Source organism: Onychomys torridus, chromosome 4, assembly GCF_903995425.1.
Source record: "Onychomys torridus chromosome 4, mOncTor1.1, whole genome shotgun sequence".
Classification (NCBI taxonomy): Eukaryota; Metazoa; Chordata; class Mammalia; order Rodentia; family Cricetidae; genus Onychomys; species Onychomys torridus.
This window is the reverse complement of record NC_050446.1, coordinates 83,726,166-83,747,162: the sequence shown is the minus strand read 5'-3', so window position 1 is coordinate 83,747,162 and position 20,997 is coordinate 83,726,166. Positions and strand designations below refer to the sequence as shown.

The 20,997-nt window shown below is 35.7% G+C and overlaps 1 protein-coding gene across 8 annotated transcripts in view; it reads left to right on the top strand.

The window, feature by feature from the left end:
- Mettl15 (methyltransferase like 15) overlaps positions 1–13,975 on the top strand; it is a 163,411-nt gene extending 149,436 nt beyond the window's left edge. For 7 of the 8 annotated variants that reach the window (XM_036186005.1, XM_036186004.1, XM_036186003.1 and 4 more), the window contains one exon: positions 12,360–13,975. In XM_036186005.1, the coding sequence (XP_036041898.1) occupies positions 12,360–12,802 (443 nt within the window). In that variant the 3' untranslated portion in view covers positions 12,803–13,975. Of the gene's footprint in view, positions 1–221; positions 334–12,359 lie in introns of all 8 variants that reach the window. The other variant, XR_004944801.1, reaches the window with a different exon arrangement.
- Positions 13,976–20,997: the final 7,022 nt, after the last annotated feature.

Genomic DNA, 20,997 nt, shown 5'->3' with positions numbered 1-20,997 from the left:
CAGCCCACAAGACCTGTGTGTTATTCCCATTTGTAGACCTCAGCTGCTCATAGTGAAATCATGTTATCGTCAGAATTAACCTGGTAGAAATTAGAGATTAGATGAGACTTTAAAGAAGTTTAAAAAGAACCTCACTGAGTAAAGCCAATTTTATCCAGAATCGTTCTGTTTCACAGATTTTAATTAACAGTTTGAAATTTGTAATATTACTTGAATTTCAGACTGGTGAAAATTGAACACTGTATTAAAGGATCCCAGGCGAAAGGACACGAGTTGCGTCACAGAGACTTATTAAATGTGATGGAAACGCAACAGATGAATACCGGCAAACAGGTGCAAGAGCTCAATTAATTTTTAAACCCTATGACTCAGGAAGATTGCAATGCATCGTGTTGACAGCCGCAGCACATTGCTAATTTCATCCACGAGCTTAAAAATCTCAATACATTAGAGCATGTCAATGTATTAAATTTTAAAAGTGTGAGTAGTACTAGGGTATCCTAAAACTAAAAATGTTAATTTCTCTATGGGACTTGAAATCATTTATCTAGTGAAAAGATGGTGGTTTTTTTTATTACTATATTCTGACTGCTTTCATGTACAAATTGAGTTCCATTATTATGTGTTATGTAGACTGCTGTTACTAAGTACAGCTTTGTAAATCAGAAAAACAAAAAACAAAACAACAACAACAAATCCAACTAACAGTTCATGAAGTATCCAGCTTCTTTGGTGACGTGTGAAAAAGTTTGCAACCCATGCAGTGGTGGTATTAGGTGCCAAGGGAATGCTGAAGTCTTTTTGCATGACATGATTGAAAATGATAAATTAGGAACTAAAAGTTGAGCTAACATAGTTTGCTTTCACCAGGAATTAACCTTATGTGGGTTCTGGGACCATTTCAGCATGTGATGGAGATGAGGGTTGGTCATCTCCACATAACCTTGCACACATGAACAGCCTTGGGAAGAGATGAGTACCACTTTTTGTACACCACTATCTCTGACTCAGATTGGTAAGATATCTCTTACCCAGTGGGTTTTCCTCTTTGTCACCTATCACTAACCTGTCTGTGTGCCTGGGATTGGTAAATAAGAGTTAGTTCCTGGGCTTTTTACAACTTAGTATGAGCTGAAACCTATAGTGCAGAGTACTAGGTTGAAATATGTGGTGAAAAAATAGGGCATCTTGGTGAGTATTAAGGGTAAGTAGATAAAAAACTTCAAGAAGAAAGAAAAGGCATCCTTAGTCAAAGGAAGGGGTTTTGCAGGGGCTGGAGAAGAAAGCCAGGCATGCTACCCTCTTGCTGTTAAAAATCATGTGTTTATGATGAATGTGAAACAACAAGTGTTTGGAAAACATTTTATCTTCTCTGTCAAGATTTCTGAAGAAGCATTAAAGAAAATAAAAGGAGCTGGGCTTAATTCTTTCAAGATTTTTGCCAGAAAAAAAAAAAACTATTCTGTTTTGTATATAAACTTACTTTTCCCTATTTTTGGCTTAACTGGAGCATATTTAACAATCCTATTTAAAACATAAAAACAACTGTAATGTACTTCCTTGCTAACAGGTGAATTGAGTACATTTTGATTCTTAATCAGATACGTGTAATCTGCACCTACCCAAACATCTAGATAATGGCACCAGTCACATCTGTTCCTTTTATAACCCCACTATCAAGGAAGCGAATGAAAAGGGGAGACAAGTGTGCAGTCTAATAACCTGAGCTAACAATACATTATTTTCAATAGAATGAAAAGAACAAAAACCAAAGAGATTCATTTCCATCCCCAGGTTATGAGACCAGGGAAGTTGCTGCTTTCACCAGATGCACAGTCTTTAGGGTTGACAATGCACATCTCCCCCAGGGACATGCAGAGAGAAAGCCAAACTCTTGCAACTTGATGCAGAGCGATTTGACATCCATTAAAACATCTCTCAATAACAAGCTATTCAGGTGTAGAGTAAAGATTCTATACTTTTTTTTCCCCCCAGAAAATGAGATTGTTGCATAAAACACCTGACATGGAATCAGAGCCTGTGTAAACCATGCTGAACCTGGTGCTATCATTTCGGCTTCCTTCCTCCTAGCCAGGAAAGAGGAGATGAGGAGATTTGCTGAACATACCATCTTAAAATTCCTGCCTTATTTTGAGCACATTTAAGTCCAAGATGATCCTAAAGACAATGAATTATATTCAAACTGCTATGGCAAACTTTAACAACAACAAACAGCACTGATCTGGACTTCTCTAAGTGTCCAATAAACTGCTCAGAAATCTTCATTTTATTTTAGAGTATTTAGATACACTATTTTTTACCATCAAGGTAGATTAGTGGTGTTTAAAGTCATGCAGTTCATCTGCATACAATACGTGCAAACTTTGGAGGCAACATTTGACCCTTCGGTTCTTTTGTTTGTTTGTTTTTTGTTTTGTTTGTTGTGGTTTAGCTTTAATCGAATATAAGGATTATTGCTTCTTATCTCATAATTTGAGTAAGGATTTATTGATATAATTAAAGTACATAAACATGATTAACAGAAAGTCTGCTTTCAGCGTTTCCCAATAGTATTACCTGTAAAATAAATGATATGGAGTAATTAGTTTTTGAAAATAAAAGCAGCTGGAGAGATGGCTTGGTGGATTAAGTGTTTGCCATGCAAACCAAGTACTGGAGTTTGGCTCCCCAATATCCACATAAAAGCCAGGTGTCTCCATCCTGAAGGCAGAGACAGAATCAAGGCCAAGATGACTAGTTAGACTAGCCTGAACTGGTGAGCTTCGTGTTCAGGAAGAGACCCTGCCTTAATATAAAGAGTGAAAAGTTCTTGAGGAAAACACTTAATTTCAGCTCCTCCACTTAATGCTTACACACAGGTGCATACAAACATGTACACACACACACACACACACACACACACACACACACACACACACACATTCACAGAGTCTCCTATATATGTGAACACACATGTATACCCTTGAAGAACACTGAGTAATAAAGAACTTTTAAATAGTTATACTTGAGACTTTACCATGGTCATTGTGACTTTGCAGAGGAAAGTGGCATCTTGCATTTTTTATACACATGTGAGAGAAACATTCTGTTGTTTGGGTGGGATTTGAGGGTGTTACATTTTACTATGCCACTTTCCTGAAAACATCAGTTTAGAAAATGTAGGTAGACAACTAGGAATCTTCTTTCTCTTTTTGTTCTGTGTTAGTGTGTACCATGTCTTTGGTAGCACTCAGCATAACATTGGCTTTTCATTCTTAGTAAAGGGTTTGAATTTCTTAAGGTCAGTGATGATATACTTTTAAGTGTTTTAATCCTCGATATTTAGCCTATAAAAGATTTTAAATATTGGCTAAATGAATGATTAGTGTATTGTTAAGTGTATGCATTTATATGGTTTTACAGAATATTTTTTTGTGACATTCTGGACTGTAATTGTTTTAGTCTAGAGATTTTCTACTAGTAATTTTAGATGCACATCACCTAATAGTCAGACTACATAAATGGACCAGCAGAGCAAGACTGTGAAGACAAAGGTGGATTAAAATGACTCACAATCTATTTTATTGTTGTGGAACTATGCTTAAGAAAGAAGATACCTGTGTAAAAAGATATCCTATGAAAGCTACAGAAAAAAATATATAATTAAAAAATAAAAATGTTGTACTCTTAAAATAACAGAATATAAGTTGTATAATTTATATTGCAAGAGAAATCTAGAAGTTTAATTATGGAAAATAATTTACTGGCCAGATGGTTGAAACATAATCTGGATGGTTTATGTTAATGAAGCTCAGGTTCTTCTTCATAGCACCAGTTACTAAATAGTCAACATCAAGTGTAATAAGAATTCGAAATCCTCATCTTTTAAATTTGTATAAGCAATACTTTGTAAATTTGGTGATATATCATTAATTTGTGCATTAGAGACATTTTGTACTTTCTTTTGGATGCTGACCTCTCCTATTATACTATAATAAGTGTTTGGCAAATCCTTAATGTCTAATACCCACTCTGTTTTACAACTGAGAATAAGAGAAAAGTAAATGTATGAATGGTATCCACCAGGGACTTTTTTTTCCTAAATGTACACTAAATACTCCTTGAATGCTTCTAATATTTCATATTCACAATAATCCATGTTCCAGAGTTATAAATGTGACATCTTACCACTGATTGACAAACTCAGTGTATTACTTCACACCCACAGAAGTTAGGACCATTTCTGTTATCCAATGCTGTCTTTCTAGAAGCGTGACCATTCCTATGCTTTTCCTTGGTAAGATGTGTTTGTGTAAATGGTATACTTACAGATGCTTGACCATGACCTAGATGACCACAGCTATTAAGCTATAGTGACAACATGTAAAATATTAACAGAAATACTGTGTTCTTTAGATGGATTAGTTTAATATTAAGGTAATGTTAATTATTATTCAAGTTAGCCTAGAAAGTTACTGCAGTCCTAATTATACTACTGTTTCTGTATATGCTTCATTAATTATTTATTTAATTTGGAGTGACAAATGCAAGAGAAATATCCAACACAACTTTGAAAAGAAGGTTAATTATGGACTAGTACAATTACCAGTAGGTTACCCCAAGTGACAAAAGCTAGCATAAGGAAGTAATAATGAGTATTTAAAATAGTTTTCTATTGGTAAAAAATAGAGAAATGCATAAATGTGCAACAGTTGAGAGTGCTGGAGTACTTTCATCTGTAACTTGAAATGTAATTTATCATCAGAATGATGTGGTAAATCAATAGGAGAAATGTAGCATTTATAAAACAGCAGTATGCTAAACCTCATACTATAACAAAAGTTATTTTTCATGTGAATCAAATACTTAAGCATATAAACAAAACCAGAAATATATATCCAGAATAAAGCTGATAATGTTGGAGAGGAATAAGTGTTCTTCATTGTGGTATAACCTAAATAAACCAATAAATCAATGGGGAAAAATGGGGTGACGTGAGGGGGTGGGGTTTGGTGGCATGATGAGATAATTCAGTGGATGAGAGTGTTTGCTTTGCAAACTTGGGAACTTGAATCTGAATCTTCAGCAACCACTTAAAAAGTCAGGCCTGGCTAGCCTGCAATTATTGTGGAGTGAAGACCATGGACATTCTCTGTCAAGGCAGCCTAGCCCAGAAATGCTCTGAGACATTGTCTTGAGGCATGTGAGACAGAGAGCTAAAGGGGAAGACATCTTGTGCCCTCCTTTAGCTTCCTCATGAGCATGCACAAGCACTCACTCATTACTGCATACACAAATATAAATACTGCCACCCCATGCCAACACACACACAAATCACCACTCATAGAATTTTCTGGGTTGGGATTTAGTCCACACACCATGAAAACCTTGACTTCTGTATAGTAGAAAATCTACAAAATTGAGGTCATAGTCTAAAAAAATAATTTATATATGGGAGAATAAGGGTTATTATTATTTTATAAACAAGCCTTCCAAATCAATAAAGGAAAAAAGTAATATCACATTAAGGACATGAACATAAGATTTATTCAAGCAATTTACAGCCAGAATCAAATGGCTATTAGATTTGAAAAGATGCCCAAACCTACTAATTGCCAAAGAATGCAAATTAAAACAACAGCACACTTTCATTTGCCTGCTATTAGACTAGTCAGGGCTGAGAAGTGATCATTCCTCATACTGGCAAGGATGTGGGAAGATTGACTCTATAATATACTATTGATGTAAGTAAATTGGTGCAATCTACTTAGAGGGTAAATTTAGAAGTATTGATTTAATTGTCTCACTTATCCAGAGGGCCTGATCCAGCTGGGGGCTCCACAGCCTTTGCGGGACCTGTCCTTAGTGCATGAGCTGGCTGTTTGGAACCTTGGGCTTACACAGGGGCACATTGCTCAGCCTGAAAGGAGGGGACTGGGCCTTCCTGTACTGAATCCACCAGGTTTAAATGAATCCCCAGGGGAGTCTTGGCCCTGGAGGAGATGGGAATGGAGGGGAGGCTATGGGAGAAAGGTGGGGGTGGGTGTGGGAGGATGGAGGACAGGGGAACCCATGGCTGATGTGTAAAATTAAAACACAAATATAATAATAAAAAATTATACTAAAAAAAACTGATACAAAAAAAAAGTATTGGTTTAAATTTAAATGGCAAAAATACCCCTTGACCTAAACAGTTCCAGTTCTGTGGACATCCAAGGTTCTCATACAGGGCTAAAGATTTTGCTCAGATTTTGAGTGCCATTATGCTCTGTACAGCTTTTGTGCTGTATAGAAACCTAAAGTGTGTAATTTACATATTTACTACAGGTCCTCTGTGATAACAATAGGGAATATCTTACATGTTCCTGTTATAGTGGCAACATGAACTTCACCTGAGTAAAACCACTTTTATCTTATTTACAATTGTATTCTGAACTACTGGTATGTTCTTATTAATATAAATACTTGATAAGTGAACAAACAAAATAAATCATAGACCATTTATATAGCTGAAGTTATTTTTCAAAGTAAGGTAAGTTAAACAAAGCATGTAATAAACTATTTTGCTACTCATTCTCTTATATATACATATGCATAAGTTCATATAAGTGTGATTATATATATGTATCAAGACACAAGAAAGAGTGCTTTGGGTTGATTTCTGGAAATAACAATATTGACAGTTTATTTCATGTACAACAGTGTTTCCTTTAGCTTTTACATTTTAAACAGTGGCTATGTTTATGCTGTTTAAATTGCATAAGATCTTAATGACTTTTAAATGTAAATTTCTAATTTTTTTTTGCAAAATAATTATGTGAACATTGCAAACACATACATTGTCAACATACAAGTATCATACAGTAAGAGTTTGCAGTTTTGCATTTCCTGAAGTGCAAATTATCTGCAGGTGCTCCATTGCATGTGCAAATGCTCGATGAATTAAGGACAAGCACAGTCATTATGCAATATAATTAAATCCATGCAATCACGTGTGTTGAGACAATGAAATTGCTAGCAAATTTGAGAGCTCAATTGCCCCATTAACATCATAATTTTGTGCCCACAATCACATTTGACACAGTCGTCTGGATCTCTATCATTATTTTAATAGTTGTCATGCTTTTTGTGACTAATAATGTTTTGCTTTTCATTTGGTCACTCATTCCTATCAAAGTCCTACTATTTATAATTCACTGAATGATATAAAGAAAACCTGGGCTGGAGAGATGGCTCAGCCGTTAAAGGCTAGGCTCACAACCAAAAATATAAGAAAACCTAATAGTCTTGGAATTTTATTCACTCATTCATTCATTTGTTTCTTCACATTCATTATGTATTCATTATCTCATCAATATACATTTATTAAGTAAACACTTGGCTGCATGCCAGACATGTCTGGCATGAACTCACAGGCACTATGGAAGCACACATAAGACCTACAAAGGTACAAGCTAGGTGGGGTCCCAGCAATGAGATGGAGAAGTAGACAGAGTCCACAAAAGACATTGCCAGTTGATACCCACTGTCAAAGAGAAAATCAGTTTTCTCTAATGGAGTGTCAATGGGTATATTAACCACACTCCTCAGAGTAGGTCCAAGCCCATGAGTAGGTGACCAACATCAAATTAACTCTGTCTTTTGTTTGTTTGTTTATTTGTTTGGGGTTTTTTTGAGAATCACTTGGTAGCCCAGGCCTCGAACTCACAGAGATCCACCTGGCTCTGCCTCCCAAGTGCTGGGATTAAAGATGTGCGCCACCAACACCCAGCAACTCTGTCATTTTGTGGGCTTTTTGCTTCATTTGGTTTGGTTTGAGCAATTTTTGGCTTATGGTTTGTTTTGATTTTCATTTTTATAATGTTTTGTTTGGTTGGTTTTGAGAGACAGAGAAACATAAGATTGGGTGAGTAGAGGAGTAGGGAAGATCTGGGAGTAGTTAGGGGAAGGATAATCATGATTAAAATATATTATATAAAAAAGAATTAAGTTTTCTTAAAAAAAAAAAAAAAAAGGTTTGTTCCTTGACCTAAAAGGAAAACAAAAACAAAAACAAAAACAACGCTCTTTTCAAGTAGTGGCATGTAGGCAATGAACCCTAAACATGACTCATTCAGTCTAGAGTAGAGCTAGTCATTTCCATTTTTGTCAGAAGTACTATAGGTAACTGATAATGTGCCAAAAGTTAAGAATTACAGGCTTATCTCTCAAAGGTTAGGGGTTTAGGAGTAAACAGGAAACTGTTCCTGTTCTCAGGAACATTAGAGACAAATTAATGAGTTGGGCAAATAAGGGGGTAATTGTGAAGAGTTTGTTGTGATGAGTTCTACCTGGGTTAAGGATACCTTTTCCCCACATAAAACTAATATTCATTGTCCTATTTCAGCCAAGTCTGTTAATGGATTATAAAATACAAAAAGAGAATTTTCTGCCTTCAAAAACCAAACCACCCAAATTGTGGTTGAGACCATATTTTCTGTCTTAGTTACTCTATTCCATAATTGAATGAATTAGGTATACTAGACTCTGTGATTAACCTCAGGGAATGGAAAAGCAGACAGACAAATTCTGCTTCTGATCAAAAGCCTGTGGGAGATTAAGAAGAGGTGAAGGGTTGCAAAACTGAGCTCCTTTAAGGCACAGACACGTCTCACTTTTATCAATGTTTTCTTCCCTATGGCTTAATCCAGAGCCCAGCATCTGAATCTGGTATGGGTTTTGAATCCTTTTTTTTTTGTAAGTCAGTGTTTCTACCTAAGCTCTGATATCCATGGGAAGTCTGTCCTAGTACTCTAACCAATGACTCCAACAAGGAAACCCATTTGACGGCTTTTACAATGACAGGGTGTTTTCTTGTTTCTCAGCTTAACAATTAAAAACAACAACAACAACAAAAAAAAAAAAAACCTTGACTAATCCTTCATGTTGTGTGGACTTTTTCTTTTCTATTTTTTTTAATTTGTATTATTGCTAGTTGTCGCTTTGTTCATACTGCTTTGAACTCCATTCTCGTGTGTGTGTGTGTGTGTGTGTGTGTGTGTGTGTGTGTGTATACACATGTGTGCTTGCTTATATGTAGAATCTAGAGATTTATGTCTTCCTCAGTTGCTCTTCTTCTTGCTTTTTGAGACAGGGTCTCTCAGTGGACCTGAAGAACATTGATTTGACTAAGCTATCTGGCCAGTGAAGCCCTGGCTTCCAACTGTCTCTAGCTCTGAATTGCTAGGACAACAATCTTGCACCACTGTGCCAGGCTCTTACTGGACACTCAGTGTCTGAACTCAGGTCTCATTCCTGCACAGCAAGCTTTTCATTGACTGAGCCATATTCCCAACCCCCCTTTTTTTCCCTTTTAATTTTATTTTATACAATCTGAATTATCTACCTTTCTTAATTTCTGTAATCTACAAAAACAAAGCACTGGTACTAATGAAAAGAAACCTTGGAAATTTCTTTATCCAAAATAAAGGAGGATGTGTGACAGGTACTCTGAGCAACACCAAAATGCTTCCCAGAACCCAACACATCTTGTTCTCTAACGATAGGACAGGAAGTCATTGGACCATATTTAACAATCTTCTCTAGGAAATCCATTGAATACAGTCCACATCAGAATTCCATAAACAATAGTCACCAAGGCCCAGAATGAAAACTTATTGGATAATATCCTAGATACAATTGAAAGATTTTGTGTTCATTTTCTGTGACTGCATGGCATTGCAAAGGTCAAATGGGACCTTCCCAAAGTAAAACTTGGCTCATTACAGGGGTCTCCATTTGTTTCTCTGCAGTGTGGATCTATCTAATGTGAATATAGACTTTATCAACTTGAAATTGTGTTATATAGGACATTAACATAATTTTACTTTATGTTATTATTTTGAAATAAAAATAGATTTCTTCAGAGTAAAAGAATTGTTGAAGATCCTCATAGTTTTACAGCTACCTGACTGTCAAAATTATAAACTGTGTCTATTTTGATGCATAGAAAGGTGCCATTTATCTGGAAAATGGAAATGTCTTTCATATTTTAGGATTATTCTAGAAATTAGTTGATAATTCCTATTATTTTGTTATAAAACATTCTTTTGTTTTCAAGAACATATTCACTGACAGTAGCCAGAAAACATATATTATGCTCTTTGCTTTTCTCTATTTGATGAATTTAGTGATAAAGTCATTTGTGGATAATTTAGTAGTATGTTTAAAACTATATCCTCAAATGAATATCTTTGAAATGAAAATTCTGTTATAAAATATCAAGTTAAGTGATTACTATGTATAACCATGCTCTTAATTTCTGCAAAATCTTAAATATAATGGTAAGAAAACATTTTAAGCATTTAAAAGCATCCTGCAATATTTTTTAATTCATTGGCTGTATTATTTTACACTAAAATGCATGTCTTGAAACTATTTTACATGGCATTTCTCTTTTGAACATTGATATTGTATTCTGTAAAGTCAGAAGTAGCTAGGAATCCATTCTTGTTCAAGCTTCCTCCCAGTCTGAGCCTCAAATAATAACTCATTACATTTTGTTTAGATCCTTAGAATTCTGTAAAACACATTTCTTAGTGATCAAACTATTTTTCTTAAAAATGTGAGAAATCAGTTAACAAATTGAAAGAAATTGACCTACCTTTTCTGTTTAGACAATGACATCTTGTTTCTGAGAGACTCATCAGGTTGGAGGATAAATTTCTAGAGTCTAACCTTTTCTAGCATGTAGGTTTTACAAGGGACAAAGGGAGCTCATTGTAACAATTGTTTATTTAGATACCCACGTTATTCATGCTTGGGTATGTTACTTTCCTCTTCTCTGTTGTAGTTCCCAGAGAAAGTTCATATACAGCACTGGTTGTACCCATGCTATGTAAACAGCATGAAATCTGATCTAAGCATACATATCCTCTTGTGATTTGCCTTTTTTTTTTTTTTGCAAGAAACATACCTAAGATAATAAAATACTTTTATTCCAATCATTCTCTCGATATTCATTCGTAAGAAATCGAGAATGGAAATATAATTTCTCAGGAATATTTACTAATAACATGCTCTTAAAAGTAGAATTCTCATATAAATTCATTGACATTTGTAAGATACATTAACATCGTATTTCCTAATGTAAGCTTGTGTGAAATTCATCACTTCTACTCATCCCAATCCTTGAACTGTAGAACAAGTTTGGTCTTACGTGCATGCTGCAGAGTATTATGAAGACAGTATCTTCTGTCATTCTGTAGTGTGCTTCTTTTCTGTTCAAGTCTCATTAGATTTGTGATCTGATTTTTTTTTCCCTTCCTGTGGATTTTTTAGTACCTCTTGAAGCAAAGCTTTTTATGTTTTAATAGACTTCCAACTTATCACACTTTCCTTCTTATCATTCATGGTGTGTGTGTGTGTGTGTGTGTGTGTGTGTGTGTGTGTGTGTATTTAAACAGTATTTTTATTCTTTGAGAATTTCATGACTAACTCCTCTGCCTTCTCATCCTTTTCCACCAAACACTGAGCATTCTTCTCCTTTGCCCCCAGAAGGCTAGTTTCTGTTGGCCAAGGAGTCTTGGGAGTGGGGCCTGCCCTGGCCTGTGTCAACCTACTAGGGATCAGATCCTTAAAGAAACCCAACTCTGCCTCTTCCAACAGTGCTCACAGGCCAGTAGCTTCTCAGCAAGGGGTAGGACTTGATGCTCACCTGGCCTCCTCTGTGCTGGGATTTTGTTTGACCTGAGCTTGCATGGGTCTTATGTATGCTGCCATAATCACTGCTGAGGTAGGAAAACAGTTTCCTTGAAGTCAAATACCACTACCACTACCACCTCCCCCTCCTTTTCCTCCTCCAGAAGATCCTTGTGCCTTGAGAGGAGGAGTGTGGGATGTAGGTCCTATTTAAGGCTGAGCTCTCCCAGGCTCTTATTCTCTGTTCATTGACCCTTTGAGGATCTGTTATTTTCTTTGTTGCTTTTATGACTTTTCTTACTGTCTTTAGCTTGTAGCAGTTCACTTATGATGCACTAAGATGTGGTTTTCTTTATTTTATTTGCAGCACATTACATTTTTTATTACTGTAAGTTAATGGTTTTTGCAAAGTTGTTAAATCTTATATTAATATCTTCAAAATGTTGTCTACTCCTTCTATTTCTCTTTTTTTGTTTGACTACAGTTGTTGTTGAATTATAAAAGATAATAATGACATGTAGTTTAATCCATAAAGAAAAATTAAAATAAGAGGGAATTATAAATGAAATGTCACAATTTCTCAGAAAATTTAGTTTTTTAAACATGGGTAAATAGGACATTTACATAGCAAATGTTAATGTTACTTGTCTTCTTTCCTTATTCTTACAAAATCTCTCTAGGTGCCTTTCCTCCCTCAGCTGTCTATGCAAGAAAAGACTTGCTGCAAAGATCTACCCACATTGCTACCAAGACTTTCCAAGCTCTTCGCATCTTTGTGAACAATGAGCTCAATGAACTCTACATGGGACTGAAAACAGCCCAGAAATTTCTGAAAACTGGTGGTCGTCTTGTGGCCCTCTCCTTCCATTCTTTAGAAGATCGCATTGTCAAACGATTTTTGCTTGGGATAAGTATGACAGAAAGGTTTAACCTAAGCATTAGACAGAAGGTGAAGCAGGGTTCCCTCCTGGATTCAGACCCTGAGATTGAGGGGAGCAGTGCTGTCAAAGCTCCTCTGATGTGGGAGCTGATTCACAAGAAGGCACTTACTCCAGAAGATCAAGATGTCCAAGATAACCCCAGAGGGCGCTCAGCCAAGCTCAGGGCAGCTATCAAGTTATGAGGATCTTATTATCTGATCCTCAATTTTTCCTTCTATACTATAAATTGTTTTCTAATTTAAAATAGTGTTTCTCAACAGTTTAATGCAATGTAAAGTATGGGGCAGTCTAGAAATTAGTGGTATTTAGTATTTTTTTTTTATCTAAAGATAGTGTAGGAAGTTTTAACATGACATAAAAACTTCCACTCAGAGAGCAGAGTCTCAATACTGGAAAACTTGTTGATTTCTACATTGTATTTGAATTATAAAATTCATTTCTCCTTATAATGAGGAAATGGAAAAACTGACATTGTATTAATCTAGATTTGTAAACTAAAGCTTCAAAGAGAAAGATAATCATATCTGTATGCTCTAAATTCCAAATTGAGATACTCACATTTGCAACAGACTTTCTATGGCTCAAATAATTCATGATGATTATGGGAACAAAGTATAGTTTCACTTACTGTAGCTTTATCAAACGTAAGCTTTTTACAAATTTTAATTTTCTAGTATTATGTAAAATATGCCACACTGATGATTTTCACTAGTGAATTCCTAGTTCATTGCTTTGAGGGCATTTCTCAGTATGATCCATGTTTCATGTTTTGCAAAGTAAATACATTTCCCTAACAGCCCTCATAGAAAATTTGAAGTACAGAGCCTCTATTTGATATCAGTTGTATCTGTTGCAATAATGTACAATAACTTCAGTGAGCAATGTAATCCCTCATTTGCATCTTGAGATTTTTTTTAAATTAATTTGTAGATATTATACAAAGTAATAAGTTTCATTATGGCATTTCCATAAAAATAAAGCATGGTACTGATTCTCATCACCCCCACTACTCTTCTCTTTCCCTCCCCTAATTCCCTCCTTCGTTATTGGTCTCTCCCTTCCCTACAATTTTCTCCTACTCTGTGTCATGTCACAGGTACTCTGTTATCCTCTGAGATAGCTCCTCCCCTCTCTTAGCCCTCTTTCTACTTATGTATACGTAGAATATCCATGTATATATTTATACATATATGTACACACATGTAAGTTTAAATCTAGTTTCTTTCTGCATGTGAGAAGAGACATGCAATATTTGTCCTTCTGAATCTGGCTGTTTTTGCTTGACATAATGATATCCAATTTTACCCCCTTTTTTGAAGATGAACAATAAAAGAACATCATTTTATATGACTGAATAAAATTCCACTGATTATAAGTGCTGTATTTTATATTTGTGTGTGTGTGTGTGTGTGTGTGTGTGTGTGTGTGTGTATGTGTGTGTGTGTGTGTGTATTTGTGTGTACAGGTGCTCATACATGTGTTTGTTTATGTGTAGGTCAGAGATCAATGGCAGGTGTCTTCCTCATTCATTTTTTTATCTTATTTATTTTAGATAGGGTCTCTTAATTAGCTTCGCGTTCACTGATTGCTTTCACTGTATTGCCAGTTACCTCCAGGGATCTACCAATTCCCACCTTCTCATACTGGAATCACAGATGTTGCCATTGTAACCCAGTAGTTAAGGAAATGATACCAAAAACTGACAATGGATTCTATGAAATTAAAATCAATAAAAAGAGACTGTGACTGTGATGAATAAATGGGCTAATGAATAGATAATTCTTAAAAGATGAAGTATAAATGTGCAGTATTCATATAAATGGTTAGCATCTTTATCCATGAGGAAATAGAAGTTGAAACTGCATTGAGAGTCTGTTTCATCCATTCACAGAAAACGAATTCTGGCATGGATGAAAATAAAAGGAAATGCTTATATATTCCTAGTGAAAGTGTGACTTAGTCTAGTCACTATGGAGATCCATATGAAATTTCATCAAAAAAACAAAAGCTAAAGATAATCTGGTAAGAATGGATAGTACATTTAACCTTAGCCAAGGAAGAGGGATAGAAGATGGTATAAAGGAAGAAAAGTGAGAACTGGAACAAGGTCGGCTAAGCAGAGTAGTTGTGAGAGTAGAATAGAAGAAGTTATATGGAAATATAACTCATAGTTAGAGTTTTATTCCTGTGAAGAGACGCTATGACCATTTCCTCTTACAAAGGAAAACATTTCATTGGGACTTGCTTATAGTTCAGACATTTAGTCTAGTATGGTCATGGTGGGGAGCATGGTGACATGCAGGTAGACATGTGCTGGAGAGGTTTCTGAGAGTTATACATCTGGATCCACAGACATCAGGAAGAGCGAGCCACTAAGCCTGGCTTGAGCTTCTGAAACTTCAGTGCCCACCCCATAGTGACACACTTTCTCCAACAAGGCCACACTTTCAAAAATGCTACTTCGTAAGAGTCTATGGGGGCCATTTTCTTTTTTCCTTAATTTTACTTTTTTATTAAGGAATTTTTTTATTCAGTTTACATACCAACCATAGATCTCCCTCTCTTCCCTCCTCCTGCCCCCTCCCAGTCTTTCCCCCCAACCCCTCCTCCAGTTCCCTCCAGAAAGGTACGGCCTCCCATGGGGAGTCAGCAGAGCCTGGTACTTTCAGTAGAAGCAGGTCCAAGACCCTCCTCCCTGCATCAAGGCTATGCAAGGTGTCCCACCATAGGTATTGAACTCCAAAAGCCAGCTCATACACCAGGAGTGGACTCTGATCCTACTGTCAGGGGGCCTCTTAAGCAAATCAAGCTTCACAACTATCTCGCTATGCAGAGGGCCTAGTCCAGTCCCATAGAGTCTCCAAGACTGTTAGTCTAAAGTTCATGAGTTTCCACTATCTTGGTTTGGTTGTCTCTGTATGTTTTCCCATCAAGATCTTGATGCCTCTTGCTCATAGACTCCCTCTTCCCTCTCTTCAACTGGACTCATGCAGGTCTACCTGGTGCTTGGCTGTGAATCTTTGTACCTGCTTCCACCAGTTACTGGATGAAGGCTTTATGATGACAGTTAGGGTATTCACTGATCCGATTACTGGGGTAAGCTAGTTCAGGCATCTATCCACTATTGCTAGTAGTCTGAGCTGGGGTCATCCTTGTGGATTCCTGGGAATTTCCCTAGCACCTGATTTCTCCCTATCCCCATGATGTCTCCTTCTTTCATGGTATCTCTCTCATTGCTCTCTATGGGGGCCATATTCATAAACATAACCACAATAACCTATACTAAAGACTTTTGAAAAAGACAAGGAAACCTACTACTGTAGGTGCTTCCTACTATGAGTGTAAATACTTCCAAAGTAATACACATACATGAATTTAAGGGGAGCTGCTTTATGTGGTGTGGGAGAAATGTATCCCTGACACCATAGGCTATCAAAAAGCTCAGTGCCATGTATGAGTCATGTCCCTTTGAATAGTTGATTGGTGGGAGTACTATTGCTTCCCAAACAATAGAGGCTATTGCCATTGCTCTTGATTAACCTCTAGATCTTGAAAGGAACATCCTATTGTTGAAGATACCACATTACCTAAGTCATAGGACATGGAGAAGTCAAACTGATATTGACATGGAAGCTTCATTCCTACTGACTAGTTTTCATGCTGTTGGGAGGTACTATTTGGGCTTCTGGTGGAGAAAGGTGATCAACAGTCTGAACTATGTGAGCTGCGATAATTACTAGACTGATAAAATATGCTCTCTGGTGCAATAATTGTATGAAGGCTCTGGGAGTAATGAATTACTTTCTGATTAGACTTAATACCTACTCCACTAGATAGAACCCATGTCTACGACTGTTAATTGATCCAGGAATCCATGACTGGGTAGGTCATAAACCCTAGGAGAAAGCCTACCACTATTCTATTAAATTGACACAGAATAAACTGCCCCCCTAAATACTTGTCAACCACCACTTCACTAAAGTAGCAAAGTGCCCAACTACATTCTAAACATGTGTCCCTAAATGCCCACAGACAAATGTAATCCTCACCCCTAATCAAGGAAACTTCTCTTTGCAACAGGTGGACACCACAAAACAAATCAACCAATCAAAATGCAGTGTTGTAAAGCTCAGTCCCAGTGGATAAATGTACAAAACTTCTCCTGTTTTTAACCCACTGAGTTGCTGACAACTTGGTACAACCACCATGGGAATATAACACACTAACAGGAAAATATTGTATAATATGTATAAGAAAGATCCTTCAATAAACACAGCATTTATTTTTAAAATCACACACACACACACACACACACATACACCTATGTACCATATTCTGTTACTAGGCTTTTGTTGCAGGATTCATAATAAAATACATGAATGTATTTATGAATGTATAATGAAATACATGAATGTATTTTAAAACCTTAACTCTAGAGAATATACATAGGGACTCCAGTAGCACAGTCAGTTACTCGGAGGTACTTACACAAAAATAAAAACTAGTCTTTACAATTGAAATTCAGGCTTTGCCAACTGAATGTCTTTGCTGACTGCTTTCTCAGATTTGTTGGGCATAGACTCCATTTAATATAGCAAATGAAAATGGGTAGAAAGTTGCAGTTTATGACTTGCATAATGATAGTGAATCATAACATTTTGTGGCTATATAGTTTGTTTTTATTTTATAAATTATTCATTACATTCTCTTTGGAGATGCATTTTTTAAGTATCTTTTGTATTTTATATAGCATTTGTATATAATTTGTATAAGTTCATTTATATATGTTATATATGTGTGTATTATATATGTATAGTATCTACTTATAGCGAGTAGTTTATAAGTGAATACATTATGCCAATTAAGTGTTTGTAATTAATGTATTTGTAAAAATCACTTGAAATAATGCAAGTGTTTGAAAACGTATTTCCTTCAGTCTCTGCAGAATGTTATATATTTCCAAAGTATTTAAAAAATCATATTATTTTTGTTTTGAAATAATAAACAGATAATTATTGTTCTGTACACTTTTAAGGATAATTCCAAATTCCTTCCCCAAAAATTATGATAATATTCTTAATGGTAATTAAACACACACATGCACGCGCGCACACACACACACTCACTCATTACTTCTCATTCAGTGAGCATGTAGAAAAAGCTAACCACTTAGGAAAAATGTCTAAACTTACACTTCTTCTTTTTTTGCTCACTGCTGCCATTATCATATAAAAATATGCCAAATCAGCCAGGCAGTGGTGGCGCACGCCTTTAATCCCAGCACTTGGGAGGCAGAGGCAGGTGGATCTTTGTGAGTTCGAGGCCAACATGGTCTATCAAATGAGATCCAGGAAAGGTGCAAAGCTACACAGAGAAACCCTGTCTCAAAAAAAAAAAAAAAAAAAAAAGGCAAATCAGATGATATTAACTCATATTGTAACTTAACTCTGGGCAAATAAATATGAAGAGAAATTGGAAAACTAGGTTATACATTTTTATGATTGCTGAAATATTTTAGTAGATATTTTGTATATTCAGCATTCTACAGTTGAACAAGATAATTATTCAAATAAGAAGGATGTTTTGTGAATTCTTGATAAATATAAATTGGTGACAGAAATCCCATATTAGAACTTTTTTTTTCAGAACTACAATGCCATGTGCTTAATATCAAAAGGAGCATTGTTTGCAAATCCACGCATATCTCAAGAGCCTGGGTTATGCAACCAAAATATTTTTATTTTCAAATTGTATATTTTGTCTAGTTTTATTTGTTGGTTGATGCTATTTTCGGCTCATGTTTAGTAATACAAAGTGATCTGACAGAATTTTTAGAGAATGTGTAAATATAAATTATTTTTTTAAAGTCTCATTGCATTACACTATAAATTTTTAAAATTAAAGATTTAATAGAATGATTTATGCAAGGTAACAGTGGACGTAGTTCATATTACTTACCACAAAGTTCTTCAAAAACTTTGGTCACTTTTCATCTCAGAAATCCAATCAAGTTATTAGACAAAAATGCAGAAAAATGTAATGTTTTGATGTATGAAGTAAAAGAATTGTCCCTTTGGTAACAGTGTATCCCCTTATGCAATATGTTGCTTTAATTACTGAACAAATCATTTACCTGTAACAGTATGTTATGTTTCTGATTACTGAAATGATTATATACAAAACTAAATTCAAACAGGGGCATGAGATATCTGTGATCCTTGAGTAACTGTGTCCCTTGATCTCCATCTTATATTTACCAATTAATTCTGCTCTACTCAAGTGAGGGCTTATATCTAAAAAATTAGCATGAGCCCCATCATTCTCTCAAGGAATGTGTTACTGGTACTAACATTAGGAATATCGTAAATAAATAACAACTATTGATGATAGAGAAAATAAAAACATGAATTTTAATTTCAGGTCTACATGTGATTGCTGAATATGTGAATTTAGGTATGCTATTTGGTTTCTAGAATTCTTGTTTATTTCACTTTAAAACAAGAATGTTATTTAGACTTTTTAATGAAGTTACTATGAGTGAAACTGAGGATAATATGTATGCATGAAATCACAACTAAGAATGAAAATCAGATAATGAATGTGTCTAGAAATATAGTGAATACTCAGTGGTGCAGTTATTTTGCTGACAAAGATTTATCAAACTCTGCTTTATGTTTGTGCACACCGTGATTAAGGATGTGTCTACTTTATCCTGGAAGCTGGGAGTATAGCCCCTGTGTCTCTCACAGCAGCTGATGGAGGTGTAATCCATTTATTTGGAAATTTTATTCCCAGTTACTGTTTATTTAAGGCCCTTGGTGTTTGTCATACCTTGAGAAGGTATTTAAGAGATACAGCTGTTGTCTTTGTGGAATTTCTGTTTATGAAAAAACAAGATGCCATTAAAAGAGCCAGCTCTTAAAGTTGTTTGACATTTCTTTAGATTGGAAAAAGTAACCTTGTATTCCTCCATATCAGTGCCTATGCTGCTAGAAGCCTAGGTAGGATGCTTCAGCATATTCTATTAAGAAAGAAAGGATAAATTATTTTTGAGATATTAAGAGGAAGATTGTTACAGGGCTATAAAACACAAGCACAGAAAGACAAATGTGATACTTTTCCCACATGAGGAAACTAGAATTGTTAAAAATAAAAAGATAGCCTGACAGCAATGAAGCAGTTGGTAAAGCCAAAAGAAGTAGGGGAAAGAAGACAGTTAGGGGAGTGGTTATGGAATTGTCATTGGGAAACACATTGATACAATTTTAATAGAGCTTTAACACCTGTGTAAGTGTCTACTTCAAAAAACCAGAGAAGACCAAGAGAGCAGTTGAATGAGTATGTTGTGAACTTTATAGGGGCAGTAACTAGTGAAAGGGCTATTGATACTTTTAGTGAACTGATTATCTTTGATTTCACAGACCCAGAAAGATAGTTTATTAGAATGGAACACCTCTAAGCCCTGCCCCTTTCTTCATCTAAGTGTTTGTAATCTCACCTCGCATATTTTGTACCCACCCATAATTTATAACAAAACTAATCCTTGCTTTTCTCCCCACATTTTACCTTTATTATTATTATTATTATTATTATTATTATTATTATTATTATTATTATTTAAACTGCTTGACCATTAGCTCAGGCCTACCATTGTCTAGCTCTTACTCTTATATTTAGGCCATTTCTGTTAGTCTATACTTTGCCACATGGCTTGTGGCTTACCGGTGCCTTACATCTTGTCATGGCAGTGGCTGGCAGCATCTCTCTCCCCAGCCTTCCACCTCCCAGAATTCTCTTCTCTCTAGTCCCACCTATACTTCCTGCCTGGCCACTGGCCAATCACTGTTTTATTTACTTTAACCAATCAGAGCAACACATTTGACATACAGAACATCCCACAGCACTTCCCCTTTTCTTTTTTTTTTAAAGCAAGGTTTTAATTTCTATATAGTAAAATTTTAGATAATAAAACAATTATCAAGCAAGAATTATAGTTACAATATTAAAGAAGATATCCTGTCTATCTTATATTTGTGAGTTTAAGGTTTTATATCTAACTTATCTTTGATCATAATTGAAGAAATTATAACTATCTAGTCTTCAACCACATCAAAGACCTCAGAAGGATATATTACCTGAGAACCGGGAGAAAGATGCAAGCATTTTTTAGGAGTCTTGCAAGAGTAGACAGAGACAGCTGGCAGCCTGGACAGTCACCTAAAGTTTCTTTGTAAAGTTGGGGCATTTGTCTTCAGCCCACAGGGCTAGAGTCTCTTGGTCACCTTTTTCAGTGTCCTGTAGAATGTCTGGCAGTTTCCTCTGCAAAGCAGGAACCTGAAGGACCATTTTGTCAAGCAAAGTTCAGTGGTCACCTTTC